At 37.5% G+C, this 18863-nt stretch overlaps 1 protein-coding gene across 1 annotated transcript in view; it reads right to left on the bottom strand.

Moving 5' to 3' along the window:
- The window catches only part of LOC115419453 (arf-GAP with SH3 domain, ANK repeat and PH domain-containing protein 2), a 45023-nt gene that overhangs the window by 17069 nt on the left and 9091 nt on the right, over positions 1 to 18863 (bottom strand). The window contains 12 exon segments of the mRNA XM_075353473.1: positions 1074 to 1122; positions 1863 to 1950; positions 5112 to 5181; positions 5351 to 5448; positions 8009 to 8089; positions 8456 to 8531; positions 10313 to 10398; positions 10476 to 10605; positions 13410 to 13459; positions 13545 to 13619; positions 15720 to 15865; positions 17374 to 17446. Coding sequence (XP_075209588.1) covers positions 1074 to 1122; positions 1863 to 1950; positions 5112 to 5181; positions 5351 to 5448; positions 8009 to 8089; positions 8456 to 8531; positions 10313 to 10398; positions 10476 to 10605; positions 13410 to 13459; positions 13545 to 13619; positions 15720 to 15865; positions 17374 to 17446 — 1022 coding nt within the window.

Below are 18863 nucleotides of genomic sequence, written 5' to 3'. Positions count from 1 at the left end.
AACACAGTTTAATTTAACCAGATCCACCTGGACACCAACACAGTTTAATTTAACCCAGATCCACCTGGACACCAACACAGTTTAATTTAACCCAGATCCACCTGGACACCAGCACAGTTTAATTTAACCCAGATCCACCTGGACACCAACACAGTTTAACCCTTTCATGCACAGTGGTCACTCGAGTGGACAGCTATTCAAAACTGTTCTCTTATATATTCATGGATTTTATTGTTTCACTTCCATATCATCAAACACAGTGGGCACCTATGCATCATCCCATACACTGCAATTCAGACCAGTACTGTAACTTTGCTGTTCTAGATAAATCTGATCTACACTAACATGTTTGAGTGGAAATCAATTGCTTGTTATTGTTAATGGACTGTAATTAACCCTTTTTTTTTTTTTAAACAAAAAGGGTTTTTTTTTGCATCTTATCTCCATAAAGTGAGTAATAACTAATATTGCAGTATGTTAAAATGTGACAAAACATCAGATTAGCAGCATTAAAAAAATGTATTTCATACTTTTCTCACAGTGTATCAGTAAATACATGTTTCTTTGCTTCAAAAATTAAATGCATGGTGTCCAGCTGAGTGGATATTTTTGCAACTCCATGAAAAATAGGTTCATAAAAAAATTTTCAATCGCATTTTTTTTTTCAGGCCTAAAGAGGAATAAAAACACTCAGGAAAAATAATTTGATTAGGGTCAAAAAACGGTATTCAAAATTTCTCTGAAGGGACATTTTAGAGACAATTTGACCCACGTTTTTACTTTTAAATTCATTTTTGCTTTAGTTGGACCATAAGGGATTATCCAAAACAAGGAGCTACTTTATAGTGAAATAAAAGTTGGAATGGCAAACAATTAAAGTTCGCTCTCTGATGAGATATGACCGTGTTTGGACCCATTAAGGTTCTCATAATTCATGCATGAAAGGATTAATTTGACTCAGATCCACCTGGACATGACCACACTGTCTCTAAAGGTTCATTTTGTAACTGTGAGTTTATGAATAAAACAGCGAAAACATTCAGGACAGTGGGAGGAGTTTAATCTGAACTCACGCCACACATTCCGCTTCGTCCTCAGCCAGGAAATGATACGTCCGATTGTCTGTGAACACAACACAAGAGAATCTGAATCAGTGTTTGGTATCAGTCACACATTATCTGAAACACACAGTTAAACGCTGATTTATGGAAAAAGTGTTACAGTCACAAGTGGTATTTATTAACCTGTAAGAGGGCGGGTCTTAGTTAATTTGGACCAATCAGAGACAGCATAAATAAAAGGACATGAAAACAGTTTACAACATGACACATCATCGGTCTCAGCTGTTATAGTTAATGAAGTGGAAAACCAGCTGTGAATGAATAAATCCAATAACAAGTAAATAATAAATATCAGAACAAAAAAAAAAAATCTTCTAAATTAAACTAAAACTACTTAAACGCTCTTAGCTCAAACAAAACTGAAACAAAATATTAATTAAATAAAAATAAAACTCACAAACACCAGATCAGATCTCTGCTCTGATCCTTATTTATTTACTACTTTTTTAATTCTATCACTCTATCTTGATACTTGATAAAATAAAGACCAATGAAACCAAACCTTTGTGTATTTTTGTTCATATTTATTGAGTGAATGTCCATCTTGTCAAAAACCAAACTGAAAAACTCAATAAATACAAAAACATCATCAACATTTCTAAATAAATCTGACCTGATGAAGTTCCAAAAAGGATTGAAAAGTCACTGATCAGCTGTCGACTTTAATGTTTAACATAGCTGAAGACTAAAAAACTGAAACACTGGGTTATAATGAAGTTCAGATAAAACCAAACGTCTTACGGGAGATGAGGTCGAAGCACTTTTTGTCCTCGACGCTGGGTTTGACCTGACAGGTGAGGAGGTTCAGTCTGGTTGGAGGTTTGTTCGGCTGCAGAAACCAAACAGGAAGAACAATTCAAGTCAAACTTTATTTAACTACATGTTAAAACACTGTAAACATCAAACACTAAAAACAGCAGACAATAATTATCATTACTGTCATATACAGTGGTATAATTTCTTATATAATTAAAACTTTTTCATTTGTTTTTGGGTTTATTTCATTCACACTGTTACATAAATAATGTTTTCATCTTCAGATTAACTTGATTTAATGCTTTCTCAACACTGCTTGATACGTTTTGCTCTTATCTTACATTGTTTTTCTCTTGTTGCATTTTTTTTTACATCGTATTTTCTTATTCCTAGTGTTTTCATTCTGTTGCAGCATTTACATTTTCATTTCATTGAACCTTTCAAACCACAAACAAGGCTTTGAACTGTAAAGAAATAGTGATTCAACATTTATTGTGTAAATTGCTGATTCTGATGGATATGAAAATGTTCATGATGAGAACAGTTTTTAACTCCAGTCATGTTTTTATTCTGGCCTCAACCCTTAAAGACCTAAACAGCTGCCAGTGACCAAAACCATCTACTAATGTAAACTGTTTAATACCTGTTGATCCACTAATCCTATCAATATGTGTAAATAATTGGTGTAAAATGCAGTTCTTCATCTTTTCATGGTCATCAGATATGACCCATTTGGACGTTCAGAGGCTCTGTAGTTACCATGGAAACACCATCATCTTCTACAACACTGATTCACCAGTAAAACCCATGGAGTTGGATCAGTGATAGCGGATGGACACACTGGGTTTACGTAGGATTAATGATGTATTTTTCTGAAAAAGTCATTTTTCTCTGTTTTAATATAATAACCTTTGAATTTACTCCAAGCTTTAATTAACATCTACAGTACAGGCCAAAAGTTTGGACACACCTTCTCATTCTTTGCATTTTCTTTATTTTCATGACTATTTACATTGTAGATTCTCACTGAAGGCATCAAACTATGAATGAACACATGTGGAATTATGTACTTAACAAAAAAGTGTGAAATAACTGAAAACATCTCTTATATTCTAGTTTCTTCAAAGTAGCCACCCTTAGCTCTGATGACTGCCTTGCACACTCTTGGCATTCTCTTGATGAGCTTCCAGAGGTAGTCACCTGAAATGGTTTCCACTTCATAGCTGTGCCTTGTCAGGGTTACTTAGTGGAATTTCTTGCCTTATTGATGGGGTTGGGACCATCAGTTGTGTTGTGCAGAAGTCAGGTTGATGCACAGCTGACAGCCCTATTGGACAACTGTTAGAATGCATATTATGGCGAGAACCAATCAGCTAAGTAAGACAAACGAGTGGCCATCATTACTTTAAGAAATGAAGGTCAGTCAGTCTAGAAAATTTCAAAAACTTTGAATGTGTCCCCAAGTGCAGTCGCAAAAACCATCAAGCACTACAACGAAACTGGCTCACATGAGGACCGCCCCAGGAAAGGAAGACCAAGAGTCACCTCTGATGCTGAAGATAAGTTCATCTGAGTCACCAGCCTCAGAAATCGCAAATTAACAGCAGCTCAGATTAGAGACCAGATGAATACCACACAGAGCTCTAGCAGCAGACACATCTCTACAACAACTGTTAAGAGGAGACTGCGTGAATCAGGCCCTTCATGGTCAAACAGCTGCTAGGAAACCACTGCTCAGGAGAGGCAACAAACACAAGAGATTTATTTGGGCCAAGAAACCCAAGGAATGGACATTAGACCAGTGGAAATCTGTGCTTTGGTCTGATGAGTCCAAATTTCAGATCTTTGGATCCAACCGCCGTGTCTTTGTGCAACGCAGAAAAGGTGAACGGATGGATGCTACATGCCTGGTTCCCACCGTGAAGCATGGAGGGGGAGGTGTGATGGTGTGGGGGTGCTTTGCTGGTGACGCTGTTGGGGATTTATTCAACATTGAAGGCAACCTGAATCAGCATGGCTACCACAGCATCCTGAAGTGACATGCCATTCCATCCGGTCTGCGTTTAGTTGGACCATCATTTATGTTTCAACAGGACAATGACCCCAAACACACCTCCAGGCTGTGTGAGGGATATCTGACCAAGAAGGAGAGTGATGGAGTGCTGCACCAGATGACCTGGCCTCCACAGTCACCGGACCTGAACCCGATCGAGATGGTTTGGGGTGAGCTGGACCGCAGAGTGAAGGCAAAAGGACCAACAAGTGCTAAGCATCTGTGGGAACTTCTTCAAGACTGTTAGGAAACCATTTCAGGTGACTACCTCTGGAAGCTCATCAAGAGAATGCCAAGAGTGTGCAAAGCAGTCATCAGAGCTAAGGGTGGATACTTTGAAGAAACTAGAATATAAGAGATGTTTTCAGTTATTTCACACTTTTTTGTTAAGTACATAATTCCACATGTGTTCATTCATAGTTTTGACGCCTTCAGTGAGAATCTACAATGTAAATAGTCATGAAAATAAAGAAAATGCAAAGAATGAGAAGGTGTGTCCAAACTTTTGGCCTGTACTGTACATGATCAGCGAATTAAATATAAAAAAAAAGACATGATTTACACTGAAAAATTCACAAGATAATATAATAGTACATACTGATGAATGACTTTAAATGTTAAACGTAGAGAAAAATTTACTTAGAAGTCACCACAAAAATACTGGTAGGTATTTAAGGGTTAAGGTTGGTATCAAGATTTTGATTTACTACTTTTTTAAAGAGGGAATAAACAATAAAAGTCATGGTCCATTGAACTTGTAGGTAAGATCACAGTGTTTTAGATTATGTTTAAAGGAAATTGGGGTGAAAGTTGGAAATATGTCTTAGTTTTTGGTGTAATCTACTTCTCTACATGGGTTTCATGTAGTTTGATAAATAACAGTGGATGGACACAGATTATGTTCAGTTAATGATATTTTAGAAAAAGTCACTTTTCATATTTTTTTACTGTTATGAGCATCTACATGATGAATAATTTAAATACAAGAAAATACATGATTTAAAGTGGAAAATGCTAAATGCAGAGGATAATGTCATTGGAAGTTACAACAAAAATAGTTGTAGATCATTAAGGAATAAATAAACCTCTGCATGAATTATTTGCTTCATGAGTTTCTGTGGTTTGTCCCATCAGTGATATATTTGGGAGCGCTCATATATCCAGACAGACAGTGAACTCACCGTGGCGTGTGCGATGGTCAGGTAACAGTTATGAACTGAACATTTCCTCTTCTGCCACATTTTCCTCAAACTGAAACACAAATACACAAAACAGACAAAAATGACGGTAAAACGGATCGTCTTTCAGCATCTCTGAACAGTGATCATCACTTTATATAATACAGTGTAAAAGTAAATACATATTGGAACTGATCCACGGTCCAATTAAACAAAGTAAAACGTCTGATGAAAGCATGTACCCATCACTCTTCTTGTAGAGGAATCCTGTCCTCTCAGTGCCGTACTGTTTGTCTCCCAGCAGCTGATGCATACTGTACACCTGTTTAGGCGCGCAATCCTACAGACACACAAACAACACATAAATAAAACACAAACAATACATAAAGAATGCAGAAACTGACACACAGACACTGGCTGTCAAATATTATATAAAAAATACAGACATCAAAAGCCATCAAAATATGGACCATTATAAGTAAAGGTTTGTTGAGCCGTATTATGTAATAAATTCCCATTATGTAATAAAAGTTCAAAATGTAATAAGAATGTCACGTCATCTTGTACAAAAGCCGCATTATGTAATAAACTGACACATTTTGTAATAAACTACGTCAACACATTATGTAGTAAATTTTTTTGCATTATGTAGTAAGTTATTACAATTTGAGAAATTTATTACAAAATGCACTTGACACATTTTTATTTTCAGGAAAATGTAATGTGCTAAATTCATCTTTAAACTGTGTGGTTACAGTTCTGATTCCATTACCTGTAGCTCCTGTGACTAATTTCTTTTAAACTGCTCTGAAATTATATTAATTTGGATTGTTATTACATAATGAACCATGTTATTACATTTTTTTAAAAATAAAAATGTGTCAAGTGCATTTTGTAATGAATTTCTCGAATTGTCATAACTTACTACATAATGTGAAAAAATTTACTACATAATGCATTGACATAGTTTATTACAAAATGCGTCAGTTTATTACATAATGCGGCTTTTGTACAAGATGACGTGACATTCTTATTACATTTTGAACTTTTATTACATAATGGGAATTAATTACATAATGCAGCTCAACAAGGTTACATTTTTAATATTTCAAAAATTTGTAAAAAATGTGAAATCTGAATTTCTGAAAACCGTGAACACACTTTGTTCGCAGTTTCTTCAAACATCGTCTCTGGCCGCTTTCATTTCAAATCTTTTATCTAGCTTCCTTGGGACGATGTCTACAAAGACAACGACGAACACAGCGCCTTCACAATAGCTCCTGGGTTATCGGCCGGTGAGCTAAAAACGTGTTTATTTTTGTTCCGTTTTATCAGATGAACTCCTATTTCACATGGGAGACTGACCTGAGGCATTCTGGCCAACCCAGATCTCTTCCTAAACCTAATTTTAGCTCCTGCACCTAAACCAAGTGGTTCCTACACCGGACGACTCTGCACCTGAAAGTAATTAATCAAAGTCTAAAAACCTAAGTTTCCTCAGGACACAAAGACCCAGTCTAAGCTCCAGCTCAACCTCTGTTATTGTTGAATAGGAAACAAGTAGAATGGGAATGTGCACATTCAGCAAAAAAAATGCAAATAGACATTTTCACGGTCATAACTTTAGGTAAAAGACAGAATGCATTTATCCTGAGTGAACACCAGGTGTAACACACAGATGGGGTTCGGTTCTAAAATGGTCTAAGGAACACTAGTCCTGATTGGAGCTGGACTGTCACGGCCGTCCCATCCAGTCTACTTGTTGTGATTGACTTTTTAAGATGGGGAGTGGTCTTTAATATCTGACACCTTACAGTCCACGTAACAGGCAATTTTCACTATTCAAGTGTATTTTTTTTTTTTTGTAATTATCTTTTTATTGGAAAGGCAAATGTCCATCACATACATTAATTACAAGGGCTGTGTATCGGCAAAAATCTGGCAATACGATACAAATCACAATACTAGGATCACGATACGATATATCACGATACTATTAACAAGGAAAATTTTGTAGCTTTTTTTGTTTCTTTTTGAAAAAAAAATCCTGGAAGAATTGAATTACACCAGAAATATACACACATTTTTTTAACATAACATTTTAACAATTTTTTTTTAATTTGATCAGACAGATGTTAGACATTATAGTTTAAGATCCTGCTCAAATGTTCATATTCTATTAGTTCATAACTAACATCATAACATTATTTTTGTGTAATCCCAACAAAGGAACTCCCATCTGCCTCTCAGACAGTAAAAAGTGCTTTTAGGATGATTCAAATAACCATTATTTAATCAAACAGCGTTAAACAATAATAAATGAAATATAAACAACAAAGAAAAACAAAAAACAAAAATGAACCTCCACAATATCTGCATTTGAATAAATACCTAAAAATATCGATACAGTACTTTTTAATATCAATACAGTACATAAAATTAAATATCTCAATATACTGCAGAACCGATATTTTCTAACAGCCCTATTGATTACAGCCTTCATCATTCAAGAAAATACGATAGGACGGCTGTCGATAGTTTCAGTGATTATATCCATACTGCCCTTCCAGAATTTCCTTTTACAGACCAATAATTTTCAGTTAAAGCAATAACACAACAAAACAGAACAGGGGAACGCACCACCTCATACAATCACACCATCCCAGTTCATCAGTGGTGGCTGGTTCTACTTTGAACCATTTCCTCGTACAGACTTCTTACTGGCTGCCTATTCAACTGTATGTATAAACAGAAACGGTCCTGTTGTCTTTAGGATCCCCCTCCCTCTGACTGTTCACGTCTCAGTCACATCAAACACAGCAGAACTGACTCCAGACGTTTCCCTGGAGCCGTCTGCGTCTGGTCCTGACACCGTATGTGGAGTATGAGGGGTGTTTTACCTGCTCTGTGGCGACGGCCGGTCTCAGCTGGTCTCTGAGGGAAACCAGCTGCCTCTTCTCCTCCTCCTGACGCTGCTTCACCTGCACAGACACACACCTGGGCAGGTGAGCAGCTCACCTGGACGCATGGGGCTGATAATGGTTTCATCTACACTGACCATCCTCCACATCCTGTCTGCGTCCTGAACTGAACAGACTCAAAGCTGCTGTCGCTTCACTCATTTCTCTTTATGTAAACTCTTTCTACACTCAGATGACACAACTTTTATCCAACCTGTCCAGTACAGGGTGCTTTACACAGTAACACATATGACTGTTCTGTAACAAATACACTGAACAGACATGAGTTTATAACTATTTATACATGGTGGAGAGTGATTCAGTACTTTCACTGCAGTACTTCCACAAATAGGTGGATCTTTACAAACATGTTTAACAGTGGGTTACCGTGGTCAGGACCCCGTTCAACTCTTCCATGTACTGCTTCAACCTCTGAGTGGTGGAAACACACTCCTGCAGGAAGCTACACAAACACACACACACATACACACATGTTCAGAGTACAGAAGAAAACCTGTTCAGCTGTGTTCAGGTTTTTAAACTGTATGCATGTCTGATGCATTCAGGTGTATGTGTCTGATGCATTCAAGTGTATGTGTCTGATGCATTCAGGTGCATGTGTCTGATGTATTCAAGTGTATGTGTCTGATGCATTCAGGTGCATGTGTCTGATGCATTCAAGTGTATGCATGTCTGATGCATTCAGATGTATGTGTCTGATGCATTCAAGTGTATGTGTCTGATGCATTCAAGTGTATGTGTCTGATGCATTCAGGTGCATGTGTCTGATGCATTCAAGTGCATGTGTCTGATGCATTCAGGTGCATGTGTCTGATGCATTCAAGTGTATGTGTCTGATGCATTCAGGTGTATGTGTCTGATGCATTCAAGTGTATGCATGTCTATGCATTCAGGTGTATGTGTCTGATGCATTCAAGTGTATGTGTCTGATGCATTCAGGTGCATGTGTCTGATGCATTCAAGTGTATGTGTCTGATGCATTCAGGTGTATGTGTCTGATGCATTCAAGTGTATGTGTCTGATGCATTCAGGTGTATGTGTCTGATGCATTCAGGTGCATGTGTCTGATGCATTCAAGGTGTATGTGTCTGATGCATTCAGGTGCATAGTGTCTGATGCATTCAGGTGTATGTGTCTGATGCATTCAAGTGTATGTGTCTGATGCATTCAAGTGTATGTGTCTGATGCATTCAGGTGCATGTGTCTGATGCATTCAAGTGTATGTGTCTGATGCATTCAGGTGCATATGTCTGATGCATTCAAGTGTATGTGTCTGATGCATTCAAGTGTATGTGTCTGATGCATTCAAGTGTATGTGTCTGATGCATTCAGGTGTATGTGTCTGATGCATTCAGGTGTATGTGTCTGATGCATTCAAGTGTATGTGTCTGATGCATTCAAGTGTATGTGTCTGATGCATTCAGGTGTATACAGTGTATCTGACGTATTCATGGGTATGTGTCTGATGCATTCAAGTGTATGTGTCTGATGCATTCAGGTGTATATGTATGATGCATTCATGGGTGTGTATCTGTTGTGTTCAGGTGCATTCAGGTGTGTATATCTGGTGTGTTCAGGTGTATATTTCTGGTGCATTCAGGTGTATACCTCTGGTGCATGCAATGGTGTATATTTGGTGCATTCCGGTGTGTATATCTGGTGCATTAAGGTGCATTTGAGTGTGTATGTCTGGTGCATTCAGGGGTGCATATCTGGTGTGTTCAGGTGCATTCGGGTGTGTATATCTGGTGCATTCGGGTGTGTATATCTGGTGCATTCGGGTGTGTATATCTGGTGCATTCGGGTGTGTATATCTGGTGCATTTGGGTGCATTCGGGTGTGTATATGTGGTGTGTTCAGGTGCATTCGGGTGTGTATATGTGGTGTGTTCAGGTGCATTCGGGTGTGTATATGTGGTGTGTTCAGGTGCATTCGGGTGTGTATATGTGGTGTGTTCAGGTGCATTCGGGTGTGTATATGTGGTGTGTTCAGGTGCATTCAGGTGTGTATATGTGGTGTGTTCAGGTGCATTCAGGGGTGTATATGTGGTGTGTTCAGGTGCATTCAGGGGTGTATATCTGGTGTCTAGGTGCATTCAGGTGTATACATCTGGTGCATTCAGGGTTGTATATGTGGTGTGTTCAGGTGCATTCAGGTGTGTATATGTGGTGCGTTCAGGTGCATTCAGGTGTGTACATGTGGTGCGTTCAGGTGCATTCATACTTGTTGTGGCTGTGGTAATGTTTGATGAGGTTCTGCAGCAGGTCCACTCCCCTCTTGGTTTTAATCTCATTGACTTTGATCAAATACTGAAAGACACAAAAATCACAAACACTGTCAAAGAGTACAGGGAGGCGGAGCCACGGAAGTGGGAGGGACCACTGACCTCGCACATGCTCAGTTGGAAGGAGCGCCTTTCCTTCTCAAGCTCTTCGGCGATTTCTCCTCCGCTCACCTCACTCCTCACCATCCCGTACTGACGAGCCAACTCACGCTTCTCCTTCTCCACCTGTTTACTACACACACACGACACACAAACACAACACACACAGGTACACAAACAGAAACACACACCCAGGTTCACATTCAGGTTTTACTGACCCAGGATCAGTGTCATTCAGATTTTATGAAGCAGCCTTTAAATGTAAATACAGTACAGATATTATTATTATTTATTTAATTATTTTTAATGAATTATGTGAAGTATGTTTGTGATGTTTTATTAAATTCAGTACTTTCTATTAATATACTGTTAAAGCACATTAAATACAATAAAAAAATTCATAAAGCTAAACAATGACATAAATATATTTTAAAGTATATAGTCATATGATTGATAATGCATTTAAAGAGAGTAGACTTTGAATAAATTTACTAAATACAATCAAAAATAATAATAATAAATACAAACTAAGTTTGTATATTATCAGTACAATTTCCAAAAATATGCTTTGATGGTTTCTCTTTTACTAATTACACACTTTAAGAAATACTAAAAACTGAAATGTTTGTGTATTTCAGAACCAGAGTACTTTGTTTGATATTAACACATGTTGCATGCTAATAGTAAGTATCATTTCAGTATATAAAAATATACATTTTTACTCAGGATTAGAAATGAAACAACCAGTACGTACCAGGATTATTATACCAAATGAAAAGCAAAATTTGCACTGGAAAAAAAAAATGTTATTTGCTTCATGTGTGGAGGACTAGGGTGTTTTTTTCCTTTTCTTTTTTGGCAACAGTTCTGTTTTCAAGCGACAAGACTACACACTCAACTCAGAAATAGTGTTAGAAACATTAAGTGATAAAACCCATTTCCTGTGTTCGTACAGAATGGTCTGCTCTGGTTAATTATTGGGTTTAATGGTCAGTCAGGTGGAGACAGATGGTAAGTCACTGGACTTTGGACATCACATCGTCTGAAAGAAGACGAATGCAAACAAATCTGTGATAAATCTGGGAAAATGACTAGAAACGGTCTCAAAGAAACAGCAGGTTGAAGAGATAAGAAGTGGATAGTTCCCTCTAGTGATGCCATCATCTAGTCGACACCCATTTGAAAATGAGAAACATACACAAAAAAGTACCAAATTAAAACAGCAATTTTAGAAATACTCAGAAATGCTTATTGTCTGGTATTTGGTCTTTGGTTTATATTTTTGGTGTCTTATAAGCCCATGTAAGGGCTGGGCATATTCTTATACAAGACACAATAATAAAAATAATGCATTCATTCATTCATACTCAAAACTGACTGGCCTAAATAAAGTCAAACACCTTCCGACTTGTTCAAAGTTTGATCCATGTTTGTGTGTGAAGGGCTGATGAAGAAACAAGGCTCCAGACAAGGAGCTTAATTTGTCTTCCCATCGGAAACAAATGAGAATTTTACCATTTTTACACAATTCTGTTCTGATGTAGAATTTGCTTGGATTTTCTTAAAGCTACAGGGTGAGTTATGTGGGAAAAACTTTCAATAATAATATAGATGGAAAATGTACAGCGACCAGTCAACGTTTACTTCACTAAATGGACATGTGAAGTCCCGCCCCTTCCACCGCAGCCAATCAGAAATTATTTAAAGGTGTTAAAGGAAACCTCAACTGAAAATCCATCCTTGTCAGCATGGATGGACGTAACAATAGACATTTACAAAACAGAGAAAATAACCACATTGGTACATCACAGACTAGAACTTTTTGCTTCATGTTAGGAAAAATGGGTTCAATATACACTACAAACAAAAAGTTACGGATATTTTTAATTTTTGGGCAGTTTTTTTCAGTTGGGATTCTTGCACAGCGCTTTTTACTTTTTTTGTGTGTGAAAAATTAAATATTCTTAACTTTTTGTTTGTAGTGTATGATAATCCAGAGGCCTGATTTTATTTTATCTAAATAAACAATCACAACTACATGGTTATGCCCAAATGCTTATTGTTCAAGACCTGGGCTTTCTGGTTTATTTATTTATTTATTTTTTAATGTTCTTTCTATTACTTTATTTCACCTGCTCCTATGCCTGACGGTTGAGAAAAGGATATATTAGATCAGGGCTCTCAAACTCATGTTCTTTCAGGTTCCACATTCAGCCTGATTTGATCTGCAGTGGGTCGAACCAGTCAAATAAGAAAAGAATAACCCAGAAATAATGACAACTACAAATTTTTTTAATGCTAAAAGTGACATTAAATTATGAAAAACAGTTACATTTTACAAACTATCCAAACAAAAAGGATGTGAATTACCTGAAAAAAACTGAAATTTCTGAAGAAAAATAAGAAGAAATAATAATAAGAAAAAGTTGATCAATATTCTGCCTCAATTTATGATTTCTACATGTGCATTACAGATCAGATCTACCAAGACACAAAACAGGCAGAATATGGTTAAAATTACACTTATTTTTCTTTACACATTTCAGGTTGTTCATATTTGTTCAGGTTATTGACGTTTTATTATTAAAGGAGATCAGAGTTTGATGTTCTTTGCAATAAATCAAAGAGATTAAACTGGTGTTCCCATTATTTATACGCATGATATCAGATTATTTTTTTTCACATTAAACCAAGAAGAAAATTTGGAGTCATTTTTTCTAGGTTATTATGCTGGTATTTTCCAGTTCGACGCCCTTGACTGTTAATATCTTCTGCACTTTGTAAATTCATCCTGCGGGCTGGACTGGAACCTTTGGCGGGCCAGTTTTGGCCCCCGGGCCGCATGTTTGACACCTGTGTTTTAGAGATGCAGTCTTGAGAAAATGAGCCTAAAAGACCATGTGACCAACGTCTACGAACACATTGATAATTACTCACAATCTGCTCTCGTAGTCCCTCCAGGCTCGGTCAAAAGGCTTCTTCAGGTCCTGCAGCAAAACAGAGAATTAATGACCAAACCTGTCGACTGGAGAGTCCTCATCATGATGAAACCCGTGACAGCAGACGTCTCACCCCCTTGACCTCCCTCAGGTCTCCTTTAACCAGGGAGTCCAGGAAGAAGTTGATGTTGTGGAGCATGCTCTTCAGCTGTTCACAGGAAGACAAACACATTTTATATCATTTAAACTTCATTTCATTTTACAAAACACTACACATCACTAAATGCAGACATGTTCACAACGTCACTAGTTTTACTGATGGAGCTTCTGCAGATATATTTAATAATGATTTCATTATCACAACAAATTTCATTATTTCTGTTCTAAGTTTAAAGATTTTGGGTCCCGACTTAAACTTGTAGAAAACTGAGGGTTGTTGGTAATAAGATGAACATGGCAGGAGGACTGGTTGAAAATTGTTAATGAAATTCACAAAATGAAGAGATTAACATTTATGCTGAGGCTGCAAGCTGAACTTTACATAATAATAAGATGGGGCAAATGGATTAGTTTCTTTAAATACAATTAATAGGTGGTTTGTTATGTTCTGTATGACAAAATAATCAATAACTAATAAAAACTAAGTGTAAAAAAAAAGATGAACATGGTGTAAAAGATAAAACAAGGAAAGTGTAAAAGATATGACAAGATGGAGAAAAAAAAAACAAAAAAGATGCAATAAGACAAAACATAAAAGCTTCTCAACATGAAAATTATGTAAAAAGATGCATTAAGACAAAAATGACGCTAAAGATGCAATAGCATAAAAACAGGGGTGTCAGACTCAGTTTAGTTCAGGGGCCACATACAGTCCACTATGATCTGAAGTGAGCCAGACCGGTAAAAAACTGTGAGAAAGGTAAAATTACATTATCTAAAAATCTGAATATGAACCTGAAATATAAGAGCAATTTTAACAATATCATACCTCACTTCATCATTTACACATGTGTGTTATATTTACAGATCACAGTGGATCTACAAACATATAAAACATTTAGTAACAGGCTGAATATTAGTAAAATTACACTTACTTCTCTTAAGACACTTCAGGTTGTTCATATTTGTTCAGGTTATTCAAATTATTGGTAAAAGGAGAGTTTGTAAATTTAAACATTTTCATGTGATTTTACTTTTTTTTTTTAGACTAAAACAGAAAAAAATGTATAGTTGTCAATATTGATAACTGATTATGTTATTATTTTATTGGTTTCATCCACTTGAGATCAAATTAGTCTGTATGTGGAACTTGAATTAAAATGATTGATAATATCTTCAGTGTAATTTTTGTATTTCACAAATTCATGCCACAGGCTGGATTGGACCCTTTGGTGGGCCGGTGTTGGTCCACGGGCCATATGTTTGACACCCGTGGTCTAAAAGATGGGACAAAAAGAAAGTTACATCAAAATACAACAAGCTTTTTAGTCTGCGTATTTTGCTGTATTACTGGGGGGTTTTTGTTGTTAAAATACATAACTGTATAATAAAAACAGTTTAAAAAAAGAAAAAGTCATGAGACTAATAAAAACATGATAAAATGAAAATGGTGCCAAAGATGGTTGACAACGAAAATTTCTATATAAAAGATATTTGCACCTTGCACTTTGCTCTGCTGTTTTTATACTGTACTTCAGTGTGTACTGTGTTTAGGTTAGGTTAGGGTTGTAAATGTGCCATTATTTATGTAGGTATTTTAAAGCTAAATTTTAGACGTACATTTTACTTTATTTTTTAAATTAGCATTAGATTTTAGTTGATTTTAATGTATCCATTTATTTATTAGTTATTTATTCTACAGGGTGTCCCATAAGTTTCCATACATAGGAGACATAATACATTCCATACACATATGGTTCTAACATGTATTTCTTTATATTTCTTCTTTATAGTTCTTCAGCAGACACGCATTGAAATGTGTTCCCAAAAAAATGGCAGTCATATAGAGCATATTATATAAATAAAAATGGTTTATGTCAAGAGACGTTTATTTTTCCTATGTATGGAGACTTATGGGACACCCTGTATATTGCTATGGCTAACGGGTCCTCAGTAACTACTTTCGTTCTTTCTCTGTGATGGAATGATAAACTGATTTGAATCCTTAATGTGAACGTCCGCGTCCTTCAGTTTCCTTCTGGTTTCATTGTTTTGGGTTAAACCTGGAGTTCTGGTTTTTGTGTTTGGCTCTAGTTTGACTCTGACCCTTGAAGTGTCGTGACCTTTGCCCTCTGTGCTAATGACTCACCAGGTTCTTCATCGGAGACAGGAGCTCTTTGGAGAAGTCGGCGAATCGGCAGAAGGCGGAGCCTACCTCGGTCTCTCCGTTTGAGTGGCAGTTGACGGACAGCTTCTCCATGGAGTGGATGAACTGCTCCAGGTGAGACAGGTGATCTGACAAACGGAGCGGACACAGGGTTAGTGTCTGTGGACCGGTTCCACCAGGAGGAAACATCAGGATGAAACCATGGTGAAACCGGTCCTGAACCGGGTCACGACCAAGACCAGGTTAAGGGTAGTAGGACATGATCCAGATTAGACCAGTCCTTCAGCAGAGGTGTCAGGGTTCTCCAGGAACGCTTTAAGACCTGATCACACATTAATACATCTAGACCCGACAGAACCACATGGGTCAGGATCAAGGTTATTATCGTTAACGAAAACTAACAAAATGACCAAAACTAGAACTGTAAAAACATTTTCTTTAACAGAAATAAATAAAAATTATAATTAAAAGAAAAAAACATAACTAACTGAAACTGTATTGTGCATTTACAAAACTAATGAAAACGTATAAAAATTATGGATAAAATTCCCTTCGTTTTCATTTTTGTCAATGTCAGATTGATACGAAATCGATTTATTTCCCTCAAGCAATTTTAGCTAGCAGCACCGTACGATATTTAATGGTCCGTCACTTGTGTTCACTTGTGGTTTCCAGTCGTCTTCTGGTCCCCACTCTACCTGGAAACATGGAGACTAAAGTTGGGGGAAAGTAGAGTCCTGTACGGGATTAGTTTGAATATGACGGCGAGGAACGTCGAAGATATGAAATAACTAAAACTAATGCTAAAACTAAGCATTTAGAAAAAACGAAAACTAATAAAAACTAGTAAACCTGCTCTAAAAACGTATTAAAACTAACTGAATTATTCAAAAGCTCGCTGGCAGTGACTGGGGATTATTTTTGGTTTTTGTTTATTTTCTATTTTATTTTATTTCCCTTTACTCTGCTTTGTCTTAATGTGCTAAGATGTTAACACGCATCTATTCATACACCTTGTCTGTAACACCTGAACACCTGTGCACTGTGTTCTGGACAACAAATAAAAATATTTTGATTTTTTTTTTTACTAACTGAATTAAAGGAAAAAAATTCAAAACTAAATAAAATTAAACTATAATCAAAAATCCAAAACTACTGTAACCCTGGTACACAATAGAATACATATGGAGCATAATGAACAAACCTTCATTACTGCTGGAAACCTGAAGACTAATAAGACAAATGAACCTGAAATACTTTGTGTCTTCAGCCCCTAAACATCTGAACAATGCTGAGAATAAATGACAGCATTAAAAGGTGGTAAATGCTTTGGTTTTCCATTAAATCCAGTGGGTTTCTTCTGTAGATCCACCAGCTGATGTGTGTTGAGGCCTACACATGCAGAAGACGATCCACTGGTTGAAATCATCATATGAGCTTCACACCTGGAGCCGCCGCGTGACATACAACGAAACCCGTTCAGCTCCAGGCCTGCACCATGCATCGTCTTCTTTTTTTCTGACTCTTCACCGTCTCAAACAAACAAACGAGGGAAAACCAGCGAACCCTGAACCAGTGGTGGAGGCTGTTCTGAATCCTCTGTTGAATTCAACTGTGGTTTAATGAGGGTCTGTACCTTGTCCTGAGGCGTACTTGGCTTTGGCAGCTTTCTTCATCTTCTGCAGAACGAGGCGATCACTGTCCAGAGCCTGGAACACAACAGACACACAACACAGCAGACACACAACAGACACACAACAGAAACACAACACAGCAGACACACAACAGACACACAACAGAAACACAACACAGCAGACACACAACAGACACACAACAGAAACACAACACAGCAGACACACAACAGACACACAACAGAAACACAACACAGCAGACACACAACAGACACACAACAGAAACACAACACAGCAGACACACAACAGACACACAACAGAAACACAACACAGCAGACACACAACAGACACACAACAGAAACACAACACAGCAGACACACAACAGAAACACAACACAGCAGACACACAACAGACACACACAGACACACAACAGAAACACAACACAGCAGACACACAACAGACACACAACAGAAACACAACACAGCAGACACACAACAGACACACAACAGAAACACAACAGAAACACAACACAAGAGAAACACAACACAACAGACACACAACACAGCAGACACACAACAGAAACACAACACAACAGACACACAACAGACACACAACACAGCAGACACACAACAGACACACAACACAGCAGACACACAACACAGCAGACACACAGACAGACACACAACAGAAACACACAGAAACACACACACAGACACACAACAGACACACAACAGACACACAACAGAAACACACACAACAGACACACAACAGACACAACAACACAGCAGACACACAACAGACACACACACAGCAGACACACAACACAGCAGACACACAACAGACACACAACACAGCAGACACACAACAGACACACAACAGAAACACAACACAGCAGACACACAACACAGCAGACACACAACAGAAACACAACACAACAGAAACACAACAGACACACAACACACAGAAACACAACACAACAGACACACAACACAACAAACACACAACACAGCAGACACACAACAGACACACAACACAGCAGACACACAACAGACACAACACAGCAGACACACAACAGAAACACAACACAGCAGACACACAACACAACAGAAACACAACACAACAGACACACAACACAGCAGACACACAACACAACAAACACACAACACAGCAGACACACAACAGACACACAACACAGCAGACACACAACAGACACACAACACAGCAGACACACAACACAGCAGACACACAACACAGCAGACACACAACACGACAGACACACAACAGAAACACAACACGACAGACACAAGAGAAATACAACATGAATAAAACATTAAAAAAATGTTGATATATCCTCACCTGAGTGTGGAGCAGCAGCATTATGAGTGTGTGTGTCTGTGTGTGTCTGTGTGTCGCAGTGTGTGTCTGTGTGTCGCAGTGTGTATTTGTGTGTCTCAGTGTGTGTCTGTGTGTCTCAGTGTGTGTCTGTGTGTCGCAG

Source organism: Sphaeramia orbicularis, chromosome 5 (genome assembly GCF_902148855.1).
Source record: "Sphaeramia orbicularis chromosome 5, fSphaOr1.1, whole genome shotgun sequence".
Taxonomy (NCBI): Eukaryota; Metazoa; Chordata; class Actinopteri; order Kurtiformes; family Apogonidae; genus Sphaeramia; species Sphaeramia orbicularis.
Note: the sequence above shows the minus strand (reverse complement) of the source record. Positions and strands in the feature narration are given on the sequence as shown.